The sequence below is a fragment of the Vicugna pacos genome, chromosome 19 (assembly GCF_048564905.1).
Source record: "Vicugna pacos chromosome 19, VicPac4, whole genome shotgun sequence".
NCBI classification, from domain to species: Eukaryota; Metazoa; Chordata; class Mammalia; order Artiodactyla; family Camelidae; genus Vicugna; species Vicugna pacos.
In genome coordinates this window covers 37,427,554-37,447,973 of record NC_133005.1, presented here as the reverse complement: position 1 = coordinate 37,447,973, position 20,420 = coordinate 37,427,554, and the positions used below count along the sequence as shown (strand labels likewise).

Genomic DNA, 20,420 nt, shown 5'->3' with positions numbered 1-20,420 from the left:
ACTGCTACAGGAGCAAAGTAACTATCCCACTAGGAGTTCCAGGCTGCTCAGTGCCCAGTCTGTGTGTCACCCAAAGTCATCTTGGGCACCGCCCCTAGGGGAGCCCAGCTTTGGGAATTGCATGGCCTCACTCAGCCACACCCTCACGTGGCTGGGAACCCCAAGTTTGAGACTGCTGGGCTCCAAACGGGGGACTGCCTCCAGCCCTGGAGGACAAGGTAGAGGCGCTGGTACCCCCACTGCCTCGGGGCCGCGGAGAATGTCCTTTGTCTTCTCTACAGTAACTCCCTCACCCCCACCCCCAAACCCCGAATTCCCAAAGCCGGTAGGTGTCTGACAAGTGAACAGAGTGCATTCTGGAGAATTCCATCTCAGTACGTAGGAAGCACCAGGCCCACTTGCCTGTCGTGTCTGTGAGATGTGGCCGTGGGCGCAGCCAGTGAGCAGGAGAGAAACAGCTGCCCTGAAGCTGGGCTTTCTCCCCAGCCCTTTCCTCAGCAGAATGTCTGAACTTGTTCACGTTCATTCCTTTAAAATGTTTCAAAACTGTTTTCATGTTTTATAAGTTGGAGAAGGTGGCACTGTTTCCCGAAACCAAGTCATCACTTTCTCATACTTAGCTGTCAAATTTAGATCTGCTGGCTTCACTTCCAGGAGACCTAAGCCCACGACGGAGCAACTCGGACAGCTCGCTGGCTCTCAAGGAATTTCACTCAGTGATAAGTCCCTGTTGGCTGTGGGTCCCGACACTAACTGGAGGTGATCAAACTGGAGTGTTTGCAGAATTTCTGGATTCACTCCTCAGGACTGCCGTTCAGTTCTCAGCCAATAGATTGCAGAATTCTTTGAGTTTGTCCAAGGAGGCAAGCGGGTGGATGAAATTTCCTCCAGGTATGGGGTGCCCCTAGTGAAGGAAGCTGGTTGGGCATGGGTAATGGGTAAGTCCATTTTCACTTTTCGAAATGAAGCTCCTACAGGTAAGAGCACCACCCTTAAACCTTTTTTGCCTCCCTCCTTTCCCAGAGGTAATGACTCAGTTTGGTTTATATTCTTACAGACTATTTTCCTGGCTTTATATGTGTTTCCATAGCATTTCATTTTATATGTGTGTAAGAGGGGAGGGTCACACAATCAGGATTATACTGAATGCATCATTCTGACCTTTCTTTTTCACTCAGTAATAACGTCTTGGAAACCCATCTCCGTTTTTACATACAGACGCAGCTCACCCTTTCAGTCCCTACCTGGGATAGTATGGTTCTTTTCCATTCTATTTAGCCAGCCATTATTTGGTGGATATTTATTTCCACTGTTTCTTATGATAAGCCTTTTTTTTTTTTTTAAGCAAACCTCTACGTGCACGCCTCCTTAGGGACATGTGTGAGTGATGTTCTGTGGGGCAGCCTGTGCTCATTCCTGGTTTTCAAAGGTCTTGCGAAATTATCCTTCAGAGTATGTGTGTGTGGGGCTGTGGGGAGGGGGTCAGTTTCTCTTCTTTGGGGCTGTTTATTCCTGGTTTCTCATCTGCAGTGGCTGCAGGGTGGCAGGGAGCCAAGGGGCGGCAGAGAGAAATTCATCTCTAGGTGTTTCAGGCTTGGAGGCAGCGCGTGGGGTGGCCGGGGGTGGGTGGGTGGGGAGGCAGTGTTCTCCATGGTGGCAGTCAATGGGGGCTTTGTTCCTCGGTCCATCCCTGAGCAGAATCCAAAAGCTGGGACATGACAACATGTCAAAAAGAGCAGTGCATCGTGCCTGGACCCCTACCCTTTTCCTTGTGATGGGGACCTTCAAGTGCATAGGAGTTTTACATACACACATGTAACAGGGGTGGTGGGGGGAAGGTGGGGCAAACCCTGAAATAATTAGGTTGTAAAAAAAGAAAAGGGGCTGTGAAAGAGGCTGACCACTAACTGTGACGATGTAAAGGGAAAAGGCCAAGCTAATTTGCATCCTAGAAGTGGGAGGTACAGAGGGGACAACGGGGCTTGGGGGGAACCAGGACAAGAGGAAGGGATGTGTGTAGGATCGGGGAGGAGGAGGGGGGCAGATGGGAAAGAGGGAAGAAGGGAGGACGAGGAGAAAGAGTGAGGAGGAGGACCCGAAAGTGGCAAGGTAAGAAGAGTGAGGAGAGGGCTGGGGAGGGAGGGGGAGTCTGTGTCCTGTCTGTTTGTGATTAGCACAAACCCTGCGCGGGATGGAGTAAACAGAAACTTCCAGGCGTCCCCACACCCCCCTCTGAGGCAAAGCAGAAATCAGATGCTCCGTGATTAATCTTGGAGAGTTCAGGACACGACCACAAACGCCGTGCGGACTTGAAATTAGCTGCCTTCCCCGGTCCCCTTGCCAAGATGGGAGTTGGGGGTGGGACGTGAAGGGGTGGGGGCCCCGCCTGCTGGGGGCCAGCATGGAATTCTCCCTGGCAGAGCGCAGAGTGACACTGATGGGCAATCGGCCGCGGCCAGAGCAGCACGCAGCATCCGGGGGGAACGTGGCCGGCCCGGGGGCCCCAGGCGGGCTTCCTGGAGCCCTGGCTCTGCGGCCGCCTGCACCCTGACACAGGCCTGATAAGAGCCGGCTGCTTTATCAGAGCCCGGTGGCGCGGTCCCCACGAGGAAGACCCGGGGACCAGTGTGTCCTGAGTCCCACAGCGGATGGGAGCCGACGCTTGCTTCAGCAATAGGGAGAGCCGGGCTGCCTGCAGGAGGACGGCGTGACACGGTCCTGAATGTCCAGACCCGCTGGACGGTGAGTGCCCAGCGGCTGCTCGTGCGCGGCTGGCGTGTGGCCCTGACTCTAGAGGGAGGCGAGCTGTGAGGAGGGCAGCATGTCCATTCTCACATCCAACCTGTAGCTCCCAGAGCCAGAGCAGGGAGGCTGCCCTGAGGCAGAGATGAGATCGCAGTATCTCGCTGTGTGGCCCTGGGCGAGTTCTTTCCCCTCCCTGAGCCTCCTTTTGTCCATCCCTAAAGTGGGGTAGCTGAACGAGGTGGACTTTAAGGGGCTTTTATGATGACTGCTATGTTTTGTGGGTCTGCTTTCTCCAGGCACTGTGCCAGGCATTGATGAGGCTTTAGCTCAGAGAATCTCCACCAGCCCCCAAGGGGTAGGGGTTATTATTGCTATCCTCATTGTACACTGAGCAAATGGAAGCTCAGAGAAATGAAGTGACTTGCCCAAGGTCACATAGCTGGTCGGCGGCAGAGAGGAGAATGGGATCTCGGTTTTCTGATTTTACTTTTGCTAAACTCTCCACCTCCAGGACTAGTTGGGACTTTCGTATGCCGTGTTCTCAGATTGATTACCCAAGGAAGCAGAGGTGAAGGAGAAGGGGGTGTCCGGTGAGCATTACCTGTAGGAGGGAGGCAGAGAGGTAGGACAGATGCAGCAGCAGGCCGAGCCCTCCAACTGTTTGGATGGGATGTCAGCAGCCCAGGGCCGGGGTGCACCGTGTGGGATGGGCAGGGGCTCCCGGCTTGAATGGAGAGGGCCTGTGGCCACTTGCTGTATTTGCTGCCCTGTCATAGGAGGCTCCTGGGGCGCAAGAGAAGAGGGTTAATATTAGGCAGGGGTGGAGAGAACTGGGGGTGGGGAGAGTGGCACATGCCTCTACTAGGTTTTGTTCCAACTTTATTTTGCCTTTTCAAAAATCTGTTTCGAATCATTCTGGGCCCCCACTGCTCCTCTGGACGAAACAATTGTGAAACATACAGTGCTTTCCACATGCCTCCCCTGGGGGAATCACATATTAATATCGTAGGTTATTTGCATATGCATCCCTGCAGCTGTGGTGACAGCTGCCAAGAGATAAGATGTAGCTCGTCCACTAGTGTCTCCCTGGCCCCGACAAGGAGGACACATGTCACATCCAGGGCTGGGAAATCCATGGCAGGCTTGTGGCAGGTGGGAAGTCCCTTGGGTGCCAGGTATCTGGGCAGAGCTTGAAGTCTTAGCACCCAGATGTGGCCTCTTCTTTTCTCTTCCCTTGGAAAATTCCATCCTGTTGTAGTTTTGAACTGACTCAGGCCTCCTGTTCTTTCTGGGACCGGCCCAGGTCCTCTGCCTTGGGCTTGAGTTGAGAGCTGAGTTGTGGTTTTAGCTCCAGGGAGACCAACTTGTCTCAGGAGACCCGCTTTGTGCCGGGCAAGCCAGGATGGTTGGTCACCCTGTCCAGTTCTCCCCTTGATTTTTTTTTTCTTTCTTTGTAACCTTGAGCAAGACACTCCCCTTCTCTCATCTATAAAACGAAGGGATTATTTTAGGAAATCTCTGAAATCTCTTTGCAACTCTAAAATGCCATGACTCTGGTTGGAGAGCACTTAAGCTCCAAACACGGGTGAGACACAAGCTTAAAGAATCCCCATGAATCCCCCTGCGCATCAGGGAAGGCACTGCAGGAGGCTGGAATTAAGACGGGCTGGAAGACGTGGCTGCTGGCATTGAGGACAGTCCTATGGCCCCGCAAGCTTCTGAAAGCTTCATGAATTGCTCAAACCTGGGCTGGGTCTGCAGCTTAATTTTTGCACAGAGTGATTTAACCCAGATGTGTGCTGGTTACAGAACCCTCACCTACTCATATCGGAACCTTGGCACCCCCAGGGTCCCCCAGTTCTTTCTGGGGAGCTCCAAAGGGATGTCTCACACGTGCTCGCAAACTGGTCTCTCGTCTGACTCGTCCTCTCCTGCTTCCCCTTGCCTCTGCCCCCAAGGCCACTTGGAGAAGCTTCTCTATTGCCGATACCCATCTGGTGGGGCCAAACTCCCTGCCCATAGTGTCCAAGCTGCTCTGGGTTCTGGGCAGAGATGGAGGGAGTGGCTTCCTCCCCAGCCCATGACACTCTCTGCCATGTGGTCCTGGCACGGTGGTGTGCTAGAGCCAGTTTGTACTGGCTTGCAGAAGCTGAGTGCCAGATTTTCAGGAATTTGGTGAACTCGTTGTTAAACAGAGCCATTATTAAAAATTAAACTTCATAAATTTATAATTGAATAAATTATATTAAAGACAAAGGTCGTTAAGTACTCAGAAGTCAACTTTCCATTTTTTTAAAGTACATGTTACTATTACCTGTGCTCCTGGGGTTATTCACGTCTGTTGTTTCTGTCTGGTGGAAACACCCTGGAACAGTGTGCTATTGTGAGTCTCTTTTTTAGCGACTTCAAGTTGGTAGCCTGAAGTTGGCCACGGTGGGAGTAATTACACTGTGGGAATTGGCCAGCAGTAGGCTCAGGGCTTGATTTATTGTTTTGTTGATTGTCTAGATCAACAGACTAAGTGATGTGGACAAAGAAAGGAAGGGAGAAAAATTTGATGCAGATGAAACATGAACGTGTATCTCTCTGCTTGTTGCAGTGGGAATAGCACCAAAATATCAAGGAAGTTGCTCACTTCATTGACAAACCAGGGAAGTTCCAACCTGTTCTTTGTTGGATCACTTTTGTCTTAGTCCTTAGAGACAGATATCAGTCAACATTCTGGAAAGAACTACAGTCTCTCATCCACTATAACCATAGTTGGCTTAGATACAAGAGTTGGGGGCAAAAAAATCAACAAAAATGTTCTATGTGAATCAACTGAGTATATGAAATTTACAAAAAAAGAGTATTGTGCATTTTATGTTTATTTGTAAGTTGTGTACCACACATCTTTTATGTCAATACACTTTATAGTAAACCTGAATATATATGTGTATGTCTGCATGCATGAGTGTGTAAGTGCATATATTTGTACATGCACGCATGCACACACACTTTCCCCTGGAGAAGCTGGTTGTTAAACCTTTACCAGCACACCACTGGCTCCACGGCATGTATGCTTGTGCCCAGGGTCTCAGGAATCCTGCCATGGTCCATTCTCAGCTCTTATCCAAAGGGATTCACACTCTAGGCACTGGGTCTTAGATACAATCCCTCAACTTCCTCCTCTCGCCTAAAACAAACCAACAGCCAAACCCCTCTCTCCTGCCCTGCGCACTGGAGTGGATGCAGACTGGGTGGGGCAGATGTTATCTGCACCAGTTGCATCCCAGTCCCCAGCTCAGGCAGCCCAAAGGCCCTGGGCCCTGCATTCGCAGCCCCTGCATTCACGGCTCCCCCTCTCCCATATTCCAGACTCCCCCCCACACACATTTGTGGGGTGTTTCTGGTGTCCCATCAGGGGCAGCTGCCTGTTAATTTCATCCCATTTTGGGTCCCGCTCCTGCGATCCTTGATTTTCATGTACAATTGCATGTTTCTCTAATCGAAACGGCGTCTTGGAACATGGAGGAGGACCAGCCAAGCCAAACCTATAGGAAAGTTCAGACAACTTTCTATTTTTAGAAAGCCTAGGAGCCAGGTGGGCCCTTTCCAGTCTCCCAGGCCGGCAAGCACGAGAGGAAAGTATTTCTCATTCCGCAGTTCCGCCTTCTTACAGTCCCGGCCAAGGAGGAGGCCCAGGTGGGGACACTGGCTGCCTAGGAGAAGTGAGGCTGGGGTGGCAGGAAGCGAACCCTATCCACAGCAATTTTAAAACGAACTAAACAGGGTTTTTTAAATATATTTTTTTCTCTTTTCTTTTGCAAGGTAGGAAGGGCAGCTCTGAGTTTAAATTTCAGTGGGTCCTACTGCAGGTAACCTATTCTTCTAGACTGTTCATTCAGTCATATACATCATTTTAATTTTCAAGAATGAGGTCATTCTTATATTCTATTCCTCATCTTCCTTTTTTCACTTGATCATATACCCGGGTGTCTTTCCATGTTAGCACGGGATGCCCCTGGCCATTTCTTTCAATGCCTGCACAACAGAAGTCCCAGGAGGTTGTGAGAAGGGATCCATTTCGATAACCACATCTCTACTTTCTCACCAGGTCTCAAACTTTCTTGACTGCAAAACACATGAGTAAAGGGGGAAGGGTATAGCTCAAGTGGTAGAGCACATGCTTAGCATGCACAAGGTCCTGGGTTCAATCCCCAGTACCTCCTCTAAAAATAAATAAACCTAATTACCTCCCTCCCCACCGCCCCCCCCCCCCCCAAAACCATGAGTAGAGCCCAGCTGCTTCCACTTTTCAGTAAAAAAGACCTATTGGCTCCACCCTCAACCTGTATCTGGAAGCTGACTGCTTCACATCACCTCCACTGCCCCACCCTGGTCCAAGTGGCTGTCATCTCTCCTCACTGATGTCTCTGCTTTTCCTCCTGCCTCTCCAATGGTCTGGTCTACACCTGTAGCCAGCGGGGTCCTGTTAAAAGGAAATTGGATTCTTCTCCTCATCTGCTCTGGACTCCCTTCTCCCTGTAGTCCTGGCTCCCTCATCACCCCCTGTAAAAGGCAAAGTCCTAACCATAGCCGCAAAGCCCCACAGAATCCGGATTTCATCTCCCTTCTCTCCCCTTCGTTGCACTTGCTGTTCTCAACTGTGCTGGGTACAGTACTGCCTCAGGACCTTTGCACTTGCTTTCCCCTCTGCCTGGGACATTCTCCAAGTGGCTCACTCTCTACCACTTATCATCTAACATACTATATATAATTTTTCTTTTAAGAACTATTCTCTACTAGAATATGAGTTTCCTGAAGGCAGGATTTTTATTTTTGGGACGGGGGTCTGTTTTGTTCAGTTCTGTATCCCATGGCAGGCACTCAATTAAGACTTAGGGAAACATTTGTTTTGCTAAGTTGCCAAGGGGTGACAAGGCAGTCAGACTGAATTAGGGTCACCAGGAACCTCTAGCCACACACATTTCATTTATGAATACCACATTTTAAAAGCCTGTGCTAATGCACCCAATGACCACTCATCTGCATAACAATGAGCATCTGTGGAATCAGGCATCCTCAGATGTGCCTGTCAGACTCACCCAAGCCCAGGTTCCAGGTGTTTCATGTGGCCCCAGCAGTCACCCTTCTTGTCTGTCTCAGGTGGGCTTGGAGGACCCTGTAAACAACCCCCTCTTTCTTACCTGAGTACAGATGAATCCGGGAGTCAGGCAGATGATGTGATGTGGATTCTGTTACTAGAACGTGGTGGCTGTTACCGTGTTGTCCCTTGAGTTGAATCCCCAACACCACCCCCTAGCTCCGCTGGTAGCCCTCCGCTGAGCAGCCAAACTCAATCCACGGGGGAGAATGAGCAAGGGGAGGGGAAGACCCTGCAGGTGGAGCCAAGAGGAGGTGGGCTTAAGTGGTCCCTCCAAACTATTGGATGCCCCCACTCACCAGAGACCAAATCAGCTTAGACCTGGTTGACAGCAGCAGAAACGGCCTAACGTCTTTTCTCATTTGCCCAGTGGCCCCCATTAAATCCCTGGTCCCCAAATCCAGGTCCAGAGAGCTTTCCTCAAGTCTTTTAAAAAAAAAATGGACCTCCAGCAGGATTGAATTAATCACAACCCAGGTAAAAGACACGCCTGTGGCCCCACTTACTGTTTCATCTAAAAGTCTCACTATAGCTATTTGTAAAATAAAACACACCTGCACACCCACCACTCAACCCCCGAACGAGACTTCGATGATTATTTATAACTATGTGCTCCTTCCCACTGCGGTAGCAACTATCTTGAATTTTGTGTTGGCCTTTCCCTTGTTTTTTTTTTTTAAAAAAGTAGTAAGATATCCAGAATATAACATTTACCATGGTAACCATTTTCAAGAATACAATTCAGTGGCATTTAGTACACTCCCAATAGTGTGCGGCCATTACCACCATCCATCACCAGAACTGTTTAATTCTCCCGATTTCCCTTGTTTAAAAAAAATAGTATTATCACTCACATAGTGATGCCAAAATAATATATTATTTACTTTTACTTATTTTTGAACTTTATAAAAAATTCTGTTGTCTTCTGGCACTTCTATTTTCTGAAAGCATTTTATCACTAAAATTCATCCATATGGCTGCACACTGCTACTGCTGATTCACTTTCACTGCTGTATACTATTTTGTGATATCCCAGAATTTGTTTTCTATGTCTGTTGGCACTTGGGTTGCTTGCACCTGTCTGTTTCTTTGCTGTGATAAAGAATAGAGCTTTGAGCAATCTTGTCCTAGTACATTCATGCTGGTGTGTGTCTCAGATGTGTACCCAGGAGGAGAACTGCTAAGTCGGAGGGAATATGAAATAATATACTGTTTTCCAATGTGGCTATACCAATTCACACTCACCCCCCACCACGTAGCATCTGTCAGATGTCTTACGTTTTGCCACTCAAATGAGTGGAATTTCCCCTGGGTCTCTGTCACCGCCACCACATGGACAGGCCGGGCTGCCGTTGACAGTCTCTCCAGGTCTGAGAATACCCCAAAGCCTCAAGTGGGCTGTGGGTTTGTGATGTGCCACAACTTCCTGGTATGGCTGCTCGTGGAGGAGAACCAGGCCCGACAGCTGTGCTGCAGGAAGGAAAATATGGGGTAGGGATTATAGACCTTGCCCTGATGGCATCAGCCTCTCTTTCCTCCCCTCCACCAGCCTTTATTTAGTCTGATTCTCACCACGTGTGGGAGATAGTGTGGTGGGGGTAGGGAAAATCTTCGCTCCATGACGGGCCCTATTCCACACACTTTACAGTTATTTCCGTTAATTCACTCAACCTCCAGATCCAGCAATTGGAGGTGCTCTTATAAACCCCACTTCACAGATCTGGGAACTGAAGAACAGAGAGGTTTAGGAACTTGCCTGTAATCACACAGGTAGTAAATGGCAAAGCTGGGTTTGGATCCAGCTGCTCTGGCTTCTTCTGGACTTTATGCCCCCTCTTGGTAGTGCCTAGCTGTTACGAGTCACAAACTCTTCAGTCCTACAGACCTGGATTCAAATCCTGGATCCCCTACCCATATGCTGTGTGACTCTGGGCAAATGACTTCACCTCTCTGCATCTCTAAAATGGCAAGAGCTCTCTTTTCCAGAAGCCGTATTCAATGTTTCTTTTTAGGGCCTCATTGTTTCTTGTCAGGCTGGACACCCATTCTGGAAATACCCCTGGAATATGCTCATTGGCTTAAGCAACTGCCCAGGCTCATCCTTGGAGCTGAGGGGGAGTCAATTCCACCCAAACTGGTGTCAGCAAATCAAGGCCCAGGGCGCCCCAAAGCCAACTGCTGTTGTTGGAAGGAGGGAAGCTGTGCAGGGCAACAGGGGTGCACGTCTCCAGGCTGGGCTGGTTTGGCCATTGACCTTGGTGACCATCTTATTGCAAGAAAGGCCAACCTGGCTGTGTGGTCACAGAGCCAGGCCACCCCTGGCCTCATCTGTGTGAGGCTCGGGCCGTTGTATACAACACGTCTGGAATACCTATTCTGAAGGGTGATTCCCAGGGATGAAGCATGTTTATACGTTTTTGGGGGTGAAAAATTCCATTTCTGTTGCCAATTAGCTCTGCTTGAGAACAGCTTTTCTCAACATCAACATGTTGGCTGCCCAGGCTCGAGTTTTGTTGATTAGCTCAAAGTGGGGGGAAAAAAGTGATTTTTCTTTCCTTCCTCCACCCCCGACCGTGATAGCCAGTTGTTAGTGATGAAAGGGGTCCTGGGGATCATTTAGTTTTCCTTGTCATGACTCCAGGAAAGGCTATAAAAATCCGCAGCAGCCCTGCTGGCCGTAATTGGCTGTAGGGGGAAGTTGGCTACCGCAGCGTCCGAGTGATCAGAATCCGCTTCAGAGGAGGAGGGCTCGGTTAAGCCTCTTCTAACTGCACCTGCTCCCCCAGGCCCGGTGCGGGGTGGAAAATGCTGAAGGTTGTCGGCATGTCTCTCTTTCTTCCCAGGTTCCAGGGAGCTCCTGGAGGTGGGACTCCTGGCAAGATGGAGAAGCTGTAAGGCTGTGTGCAGACTGGTTTCGAGCGGGCCTCTGACGCCCACTGCCTGCACCAAATCCCAGCTCCACTGTTCGCAGGCACGAGCCGTGGACCTGGGACTTAAAGCTCGGTGCCTCACTTTCCTCATTTAAAGTGATGGTCATGGTCCCTCCTCCTATTGCTGTAAGGACCAAATGATTGCATACACTTGGAAGAGGCCCTGACCACGTGCAAAGTCTTTCATAAATGTCAGTTTTTATTATTTACTCAGGACCCTCCCACTCTTCCTCCACTGACACTTGAGTCATATGTGGTTGTGCCAAAGTATTTTAACCCAGTCCTCTGTTGATGGATGTGAGATCATTCCAATCTTTTGTGATTACAAATTATGCTGCATTGAATAACCTGTAGCTTTGTGTACCCAGCCCTCCCCTAAGGTATGTGAACCCTGTGATAACCTTGGCTCTGGATTTTCCTCCCTGGGGCCTGCAGAATAAGGAGAGGTGTGTGGGCAAAGGGCTGGCCCCAGGCTGGCATGCGGACAGGCCTGTAGGGCAGGGCAGGGCAGGGTCAGGCCCTCCCCAGCCAGGCAGGACAGATTCCTCCTGAGTCCCTCAGGGGAGTGAGGCCTCCAGGTTCCTGGCGAATGCCCAAGGTGGTCTGAAAAGAGAAAAATCTGTGCCACGCAGGTTCTGCCCATCCTTTATGATCCTCTTCCTCCAGGAAGCCCCCTAGGATCTCTGTTGGCTGTCTCTGCATGGATTTAGCACCATGAATGTCCAGATCTCCTTTTGGTGGGGTGGAGCACAAAACCTTAAGATGAGGAGTCCAGAGGGTTGGATTTTGGTCCTGACTTCTTAGCCCTCCTACCCACGTAACCCCTGGACCTCCATGTCCTCATCTGTCTGAGCAGAATGATAAAAATAATCATAACAACATCTCAGGAACGCCTTGGGAGGTCTCAGTGACCTAACACGTGTGGAGTGTTTGACCCTGTGTCAGGCACAAGAAACACCAGCTCGTGAAAGGAATGGCACATCTACGGGAGGGTCTAGGTTCACCTCCCCCGCTGGGCCTTGGGGACTTGCGGGCAGCAGTGGCTGATCTGGAATCGAGTATGAAGGGAGTCCAACAGAACAGAGTGTCCTTGAGCAAGTCGTGCTCCCTCTGGGCTGAGTTTTCTCTCGAACACTGGTGTTCTGATACCTATCTTGTTGTTTGTTAAGAATTAAATGAGGCAAAGCATATATACTTTTCCTTCCCCCTAGCAAATGCTCAGTAAACGCTGCTGATTGCTGGCATCATTAATCTTCAGTGTTAACAGTTGCAAATATCCCCCCCAGAAACTGTCACAACATTGTGCATGCAGTTGGTACTTAGCAAATCAAATGGATTGACTGACAGGGCCAAGCCCGCTTGTTATAAAGTGGGGTCTGGGGGAGGCACTGATGGAAAGACCCATTGATCATGTCGTTGACCCCCTTAGAGAAAATAGAGGAAAACAGGCTAATATGACCTGACCTGGGGTTATGCCATCTGCTGGTGGCTAACTCTGTGGGATGCTGGGCCAGGCATTACCACCCCCACTTTATAGATAAGAAAACTGGGACCCAGAGAGGGGAGAGCCTCACCCCGCACCCATGGCCACCACACAGCACAGCAGGAGCCAATGCACTTCTCCTGACTCTCAGGGCAGTGGGCTTCACCCTGACCCTCAGCCCTGTACAGGAAATGGACAGTGGGGGTAGATACAGTGTCCCTTGTGGCCAGAGCCCTTGTACATTTCTGACATTTTTGCATCGTAGGACAAAGGGTGAAGAAACTCAGATGAACTGTCCCTGTTTCCTTGTGGACAAACACTCCTGACCCGGGGTGAGGGATCTTGGCTGCTGGATTGGACTGTAAGTGTGGTTTCGCCTGTACTTCCCCCATCCTGGGTACCTGACTGCTTAGCAGCAGTGATGGTAGAAAGTCCAGGTAGGGTAAATCCAGAGATGACCTTAAGAATTACGGGTATCTGGTGGGCCAGAGGGGCCCCTGCACCGTGGAGGCTGGCCCTGGAAGCCTGCCCGGTTTGCTGTCGGACCTAGCCTGAACAAGAGACTTCCCTTACGTGGCCTTCTTCTGTGTGTCCTCTCCTCTGGGAAGGACACCAGTCACTGGTTTTAGGGCCACCCTAACCCAGTATGACCTCATCTTAGCTAATTACATCTGCAAAGACTATTTTCAAATAAGGTCATATTCTAAGTGTCTGGGTAGACATGACTTTGGTGGGGAACACCATTCAACACACGACCCCACCTATTGGCCATTATGAACACCCTGCCCACCATGTACCTACTATGTGCCAGGTGGTTCTCTGAGCTTCTTTGATTCCTTCCCCTGTTCGGCCCTCTCCGCAGCCTTGTGAAGCTGTTCTATGATTATCTCTGTTTCAGGCCCAGAGAGGTGAACTGGCTTGCCCCAGGTCACACAGCTGGTAAATAGCGAAGCTGGGCTTCAGAACCTTTTCTTTCTGACTCCAAAGCTGGGAAGGTTTGGAGACCCTCTAATCCCACCCCGAGACTTTGGGGTCATGGTATTTTCCGTCCCCAAATCCCAGCCATCAGAGATAGGCTTGCTCCCTGCCCTCTCCTCTCTCCAGACACATCTCCCTGAGAGAGCCTATAAAAAGGGTGGGGAGGGAAATCCTGTCTTTACTGTGGCAAATTGTGCTCTGCCTCGGGTCTCTGGTGCCCGGGTCTCCTGTGGGTAGGAAGCTGGCATGTCCCCCGTGCATGTAAGAGCGTTTCAGAGGCACACATGTCATCCCTGACATCTGGGAACATTTTAGGAGTCTTGACTGGGGGTGAAAAATTGAAAAATGGTCCATTAAGGTGTGATTTATTCGTCATCGAGACGATGCTATTAAATGCTTGCAAAGTGATTCACTCTGTTGGGTCAACAAGCCACGACTTCTCGGCCAGGTCCGGCCACCGCCTCGCAGCGTCGGTGAGGCTGTTTCTTTGATGGTGAGGGGAGATGGGGGCCTGGTGGGGCTGGGCTGGGGCCTAGGGGAGACAAGGGAGCATGCGGTCAGATGACGTACCTTTTGTCACGCCTGTGCCACGGCCATGGAAAAGAACTTGCTTTGGCTAACGGAAGATGTGTGCAGTTAGGAGTCGGGAAAGAAAAATTGTAATTTCCAACAAATGGGGCTTTGGAGCCAGGACACAGTCGCTCTGTCAGCATGGAGACAGTGAGAGGGTTGGAGCCCCTGGGGAGATCAGGGCCCCTCCACCCCCTGAAAGACAAAGCCAGCCTGCAGCACTTAGCGAGGGGTGATTGGCAAGGGCTGGTGAGTGTTTAGGGGTCAGATGCATTGCAGACTCCTGGGTTTAGATCCTACCTCCTCCTTAGGCAGCCCTGCTGTAAGATAGAAACGTCACACAATCTACCCTGGGGGCTTGCAGGGATTCCCTGTGCTAATGCAGAGAGCGAGTTCTCATTAATGCTAACCACCGCTGTCAGGACCAGGAGTGGTGCGGGGCTGGCTGCGTGTGGAGAACAGCCCAGGCCAGGACAAGAGAGAAGCAGCGCCATGGCCTTCGCGCTGCAGCTCTAGGGCCGGGCTCCTCACTGCCCGCTGGACACTGGGCAGGAGCCTTCCGCTAGTACCTGCCCCTCAGGCAACTGGGAGACCAGTGCTGATGTTGGTTGTCACCCAGCTTGGGTGGGCTACATACACAGCATCTAAGAAGCTGTGGGGTCAGCTGGAGTGGGGAGGACCCAGGAGGAGAGCCGGGTAGGTAGTGGGCGGACCATTATCTGACTCAGGTGAGTTGCCCGTGGGCTGGCGGCATATCCACGCCGTGGACATCAAAGGTCTGATTCACACCCCCAATATAGGGGTGAGGGAAGGACAGACAATGGCCACGTGGCCCCTGTGGCCCTTCTGGTCAGGTGGCTCCAATCCCAGATGAGCTGGGGGGACAGACATGCATCTCTATGCGCAGTCAGCCTCGGGTAGGGGAGGGGGTGGGGGTGGGAAAGTGTCAGATCTGAGGCCAGCTCTGGTTCAGGGGTGGGGTCACACAGACTTGGGGTGAGGAGCGTCGGACATCATGCTCACACAGGCTCCCAGTTCCTGTGAGGGACCTCCAGGCTGAAAGTCTGCTCTCCTGACCTGGAGTCAGGCATCTGTTACTCGGTAAGACTGAGGCCTGACCCCTCCCCTCTGGTCCCCGTCGCCCCCTGGTCTGACTGTCCAGCGGCTGGGGCCAGGCTGTGGCAGTCGTGCCAGCTGGCTGCCACTCTTACACGAAGGCCAGTTTCTGGAGCTGTCAGATGCTGTGGCTGTCAGCTTGTGTATCTCCACGGCGCCGAGCCTGGCTAGCTTTTGGGCAACAGCAGCCCCGGGGAGAACATAACCCCTGAAGGAGAGACGGCAGAATCCAGCAGGAGGGCAGTGGGGGGAGGGCAAGGGATGCTGGGCGCCCTGCCGTAGGCAGCTCTGAGCACATGTCCCTTGGAGCCCAGCATGTGAACCCGGGAGCCCCCGAGTCCATCCTCTTCACTGCTACCCTCCTCCATCCCCTGTCCTCTCTGGGCTGGGAGAAGAGGGGCAGGCAGCTGCCCTCGCTTCCTCTACAGGGGCTCCTCCAGCTGTGGTTAGCAAGCCTGGGGTCACAGGTGAAGGGAGACCTTCTCTACTTTCTCAACAATTTGGGAAATCTCTATGCCTTTGCTGTGTTCACTGGGAACTAAGGGACTTTTAAAAAATGTTTTCTCACAATGGAGGTTTTTCAGTCTACCGTCTCGTGGCAAAATCTGCCTTAGTGGTGAGGAACTGAGTACTGGTCATGGTCCTGCTCTTCATTCCTCTGCACGAATCCACATCTTCCCCGGGCAGACAGATGTCCGAGGATCAGGAGGGGGAGGGCTGTTTCCCCAGAAAGGCAGAGAGGAAAGCACAGTAATATTTTTCAAACTGTTACCTGTGACAGGAATGATCCCACACTGAATTAGTCACGGCTGCGGTGAACGTGCTGCCAGAGACACACGCGGAGCCACGGGGTGTGTAACAGCTGTCTCAGCCAGTTCAGGCGCGTGACAAGGTACCAGAGACCAGGTGGTCAGAGCCATGGCCACAGCACATCCCTGTCCACAGACTCTGCCACCCAGCAGAGGCCCGGCCTCAGGTTCCCCACCTGGGAAGAAAAAGATCAATCTGTCACCTCTGAAAGGTTGGAGCAGACAGTTCTCCAGGGGCTGACCCTGGATGCTGAAAAAGGCACATCTCAAACTAGGGTGGCCAGGGAGAGCAGGTCAGGACCATCCAGGTGGAATGATGCAGGCATCCCAAACACACTCCTCTCTCTTCTCCATCCTCCTTCCTTCCCACCCCTATCTGAGCCGATCTAAATGAGAATGACATGAATACTAATACTCTAATGTCCACTTCCTGTGTCAGCCATTGGGTAAATGTATAACATCGAATTCTCAGAGACAGTCTTACACAGTGAATAGTATTATTACCCCCATTTTACAGAGAGGAAAACTGAGGCTCAGAGAGGTCAAGCAACTTGCCCATGTTGACATAGTGAGAATGTGGCCGGCTTGGATTTGTCCCCAGGTCTGTCTGACTCCAAAGCCTCTGCTATCCTCCCATTGCCGCCGTACCATGCAGGCTCCTGGATGGGGGTTCGGGGGTGGGGGAAAAAGAATTTGCCCCAGAAAAAATTTTAAGAGCTGGACTCCAGAAACTCCCAGAGCTGTTAGTTCTGTGTCATGCTCCATGCCCTCCCGGCACTGTGAAGGAGCCAGGCCCGTGAGCTGAGCTGCGGGGAGGATACGTAAAGAACTTAAAGCAGAAACCCAGTTTTGAAATGTTCTAGGACAAGGCAGGGAAGTGTCCTTTGGGACTGGGGTGGAGGTTTCAGTCCATTTAACTGGTGGCAACGGGGGTGGAGGGATGTTAACTTTGCTAGTTGATGATAAATTTTCTCTCCCAAGGGTATTTATGATTTATGCTTATGTTTTTAAACAAAATTCAACCAAGCTAGGCTCAGGAAGCTAAGGAGATGGCATTCAGAAAAACTTTGTTTGGGGGGGATAAAAGGATATTCCAGACAATTTGCCTCCTTTTGGACTCTCCTCATCCAAATCAGAGGCCATCTTATCACAAAGACCCCTCAGGAGGGGTCTTCCAGGCACCAACATCTGAAGAAATTGGTGTCCTGTCTCTGCATTCTAGGCCTCTTGTCTTGGCTGGATCAAAGGGAAAAAACAAAAACAAACGCCCAGATGTTCCCACTGTCATATTAGCCAAAGCCTTTTCTCAGTCCCCATTCTGGGGCCTGGCTGGGAAAAAGAATCTGTGCGTTAGGACTCTGAGTTACATGTGACGAAACCCCGATTCATACCGACTCAAGCAAAAAAGAGAATGTATTGGCTCACATAATTGAAAAGTTTAGGATTAAGCATAGCTTCGGGTATGGCTGGATCCAGTGGGATGGATAGCAGTGGGGAATCTGATATTCAGTGACCTGGCCTGGAGATTTCCTTGACTAAACCAGCCATGGTGGCTGTAAGGATGTGGTGGTCTGAATGGGCCTCGATGCTGTGCACTGAAAAGTGGTAAGGGATTGTTCATAAGAAACCCTTGCTGCTATTAGAAGAAAAGTCAGATTTAACAGAGAGATCTTCTTAGGTTCTGTGTGATCCAATGAGCTCTTAAGACTCTGAGCCATTCCCAGCATCAAGGAAACTTATAGGGCATTTGGGTTGGGCTGGCAAATGTGTGTTGCCAAAATACCATTCTTCCCCGTCCTTCAATTCATGGCAGACACTGATAATGGATCACAGCCCCCTTTCCTAGGGAGCCTCAGGATCCATCTCAATACTGCATTGGAAGCAACCCGTATCCCCCAGTTGGTGTCAGAACAGGAGCCCAAACGATTTGCAATTTCTGTTCTAGGCCGATGGAGACAAGGAAACCAAAGCACTGAGATTTGGAGTGCTCTGCCCCGTGTCATGCACGAACTCAGGGAGCGAACCCTCCTGACTCCCGGCCAGCCTCCTTTCCTGTGGGATTCGGCCTGATTTGAGCATTGATTGAGAGGAGGTCCGTCCCTCAGTGCAGATTTCCACTCCAGACAGCTGCTACACGAGGGAGAGAAGTGATCCCAGGTCAGAGGAAAGCCAGCAAGCTCGGCTGCAGGCCTGGCTCTTGCTGAGAACACGGCCTGGAGCTGAGTGCAGCGCGGCAGGCGGGGGTGCGGGACGAATCGTGGGGAACCCACCAGTCAAACCATCTGTCCCCCCGCAGAGATCTCAGCCAGCTTTATGGCGCCCTACCTTAAACAGAATAACACCCGGTAACGCGCTCTACTAGACACGCATTTTCAGTGGGGAGGATGCTGAAGTTACCCCTCCTGGGGATGGGGGTCAAGGCTGTCTTAGAGCGAGGGAGGAATGGCTGGCAACCAGTATCAGGAAGCCGCAAAGTGGAGAGGAAGCCCTGACATAGTTATCGTTCTCCCGGCTCAGCCTTACCCGATCAGAGGAAGCAAATACATGCCAAACAGCCAGCTGATTATTTGGCTGTCGGAGAGCGCTGAGTCCGCTGACGTGCTGACCTCAAGGAGCCTCTTGTGATATATGGGATATGAACTTAATAATTTTAGCGGGCTGACATGGCGCCCGCCATGTGCCTCTCACAAAGCCAAGAGCTTTGCATACATTATCTTAATTCAGATCCACAAGACAACCCCGAGAAGGAGGTGGGTTTTCCCTACGAACAGACGCTAACTGCAGGCTTGGAGAGAGGGAGATGTGCTGCCCACGGCCACCCTCGAGTGAGAGCAGAGCCGGGCTCTGAGTCAGGCCTGCCTGGCCCTAGTTCTGACTGAGCCACACTCGGTGTGAAGAGAAACAGAACAGAATACACGAGCCATTTGAGAGCCATTAAGCCTGCTGGCCCAGCAGCAGCATGCCAGGTGCCAGCAGCGTTGTTTCCAGAAAGTGTGCATTGGGAAAATGTCACCAGGGAGGCTGAATAACGTGCATAAATGCCCATCGTGACTCCCTCATTTAAGCTCATGGCCCACAGAGAGGTGCAGTCTGTTTGAAAACTTCTGGCCTGGAACAAGCCCCCCATTGTACAGGTGAGAACATTGAGGCTCAGGAAGGAGAACTGACTTCCCCCAAGTTGCACGGCCGTGAGCAGTGGGGCTAGGACTTGAATCCGTCTCCGGGTCCTGGTTCAGCTGACTCCCCTGGGGGCCCATGAGAAACGGGAGGTACCAAATGGTGGAAGGGCAGTGATGGAGCTTCCGAGAGGAGGGTCCCAGGGGAACCCCGGATGGAGAAACATCTAGCGGTGTTGAGGCTCCCCGCCTACAACACCCCCCGGGGGTGGGCCTGCAGTGATTACAGCAGCATCTATGACGTTCGCCCCCTGGGCTCAAACCCAGGCCCGGGCCCTGGCTCTTAACAAGCACCCAATTTCACAGATGTGGCCAATTATTATTGCTTCTTTATTTCCTTTGGAAATTTACTTTTAATTCGTTTTGGCTTTCCCCATCCTCAGGGGGTCTGGCCCTAATCAAGGCAGCCCTGACTGATGACAGAAGCAGATGCTCCCAGGTAGGCTGGACACACCTACGTCTCCGGTGGGTCTGGCAGAGGCTGGGGGAAGAAGCAAGTTTGCGGCTAATCCTTTTCCTCATCAGCAGTCAGCTCCTTGGAGCCTCTAGGGGGGCTGCTGATTGCGGAACCAGCTGGAAGGGAAATGCGAGGGCAGATGTGGCCACAGCAAAAGGCCTGCCGTCGGCAGAGCTTCACTGCAGTGAACTGGGAAAGGTGCCACACCTGGAGCCCAACAGATGCAGGTTCTCACCCCAGAACCAGCACTCACCGCACAGCCACTTTGCCTGGATGAGACTCGGTTTACCCCCAGGAGTGCCCTGAGCGCTGGGTCACTGCCTGCTGAGTGAATGCTGTTCATCCCCATTGTCAGCTGAACTCGCTGTGGACAACAGCTGTGCTGCGGGGGCCCAAGGGAAATGGAAGACATATTTCTGCCCCTTCTCTCTCAGGCCCCTGACCTGCCCTTCCGCCTCAGGAGTTCCTGGCTTCACCCTTTGTCCAGGACCTCCAGGGAGATTCTGATAACAGCAGTTCCGAGGCCGAGAAGGGGTCGTTGTGAGGACAGCGTGTTCCTGCAGCAAAGTCCTAACCTCCTTCCCCCTCCTCCAAGTGCTTCAGACCAGAAAAGGGGAACTTGCCATTTGGGACATAGCTTTGAACCCTAGCTCTCACAAAGGGCTTCTACCTGCTTTAATGTGGTGTATTTGGGTTCTATGGATCATAAATCAGGTAACAATTCCAGGTAAAAAGGGGATGCCTTGGGAGGTTATAGAGATGTTCCTTTTGGCTATACGAAACAAGCAAGCAAACACCAAAACCCAGAAAGCCTAATAAAACTAATCTGAAGAAAGATTTGTTGGCTTATATAGTGGAAAATTTCCAGTGGTAGGGTGTGTTTCAGCTGAAGTGTGATCCAGACGCTCAACACTCCAGACTGCCACAGCACCTGTCCCTTTTCCATATACACCTGTGTGCAAGTGCCCCCAGAACGGCCATTCCAACTCCAAATATCCATGATCCTTCAA

The 20,420-nt window shown here is 51.4% G+C and overlaps 1 protein-coding gene across 5 annotated transcripts in view; it reads left to right on the top strand.

Annotated features, from left to right (window-relative positions):
• Positions 1-2,361: 2,361 nt before the first annotated feature.
• RIPOR3 (RIPOR family member 3) overlaps positions 2,362-20,420 on the top strand; it is a 67,523-nt gene continuing 49,464 nt past the window's right edge. For 3 of the 5 annotated variants that reach the window (XM_072944383.1, XM_072944381.1, XM_072944378.1), the window contains exon 1: positions 2,364-2,742. In XM_072944383.1, coding sequence (XP_072800484.1) covers positions 2,723-2,742 — 20 coding nt within the window. In that variant the 5' untranslated portion in view covers positions 2,364-2,722. Of the gene's footprint in view, positions 2,743-12,569; positions 12,666-20,420 lie in introns of all 5 variants that reach the window. The other 2 variants (XM_072944379.1, XM_072944384.1) reach the window with 2 other exon arrangements.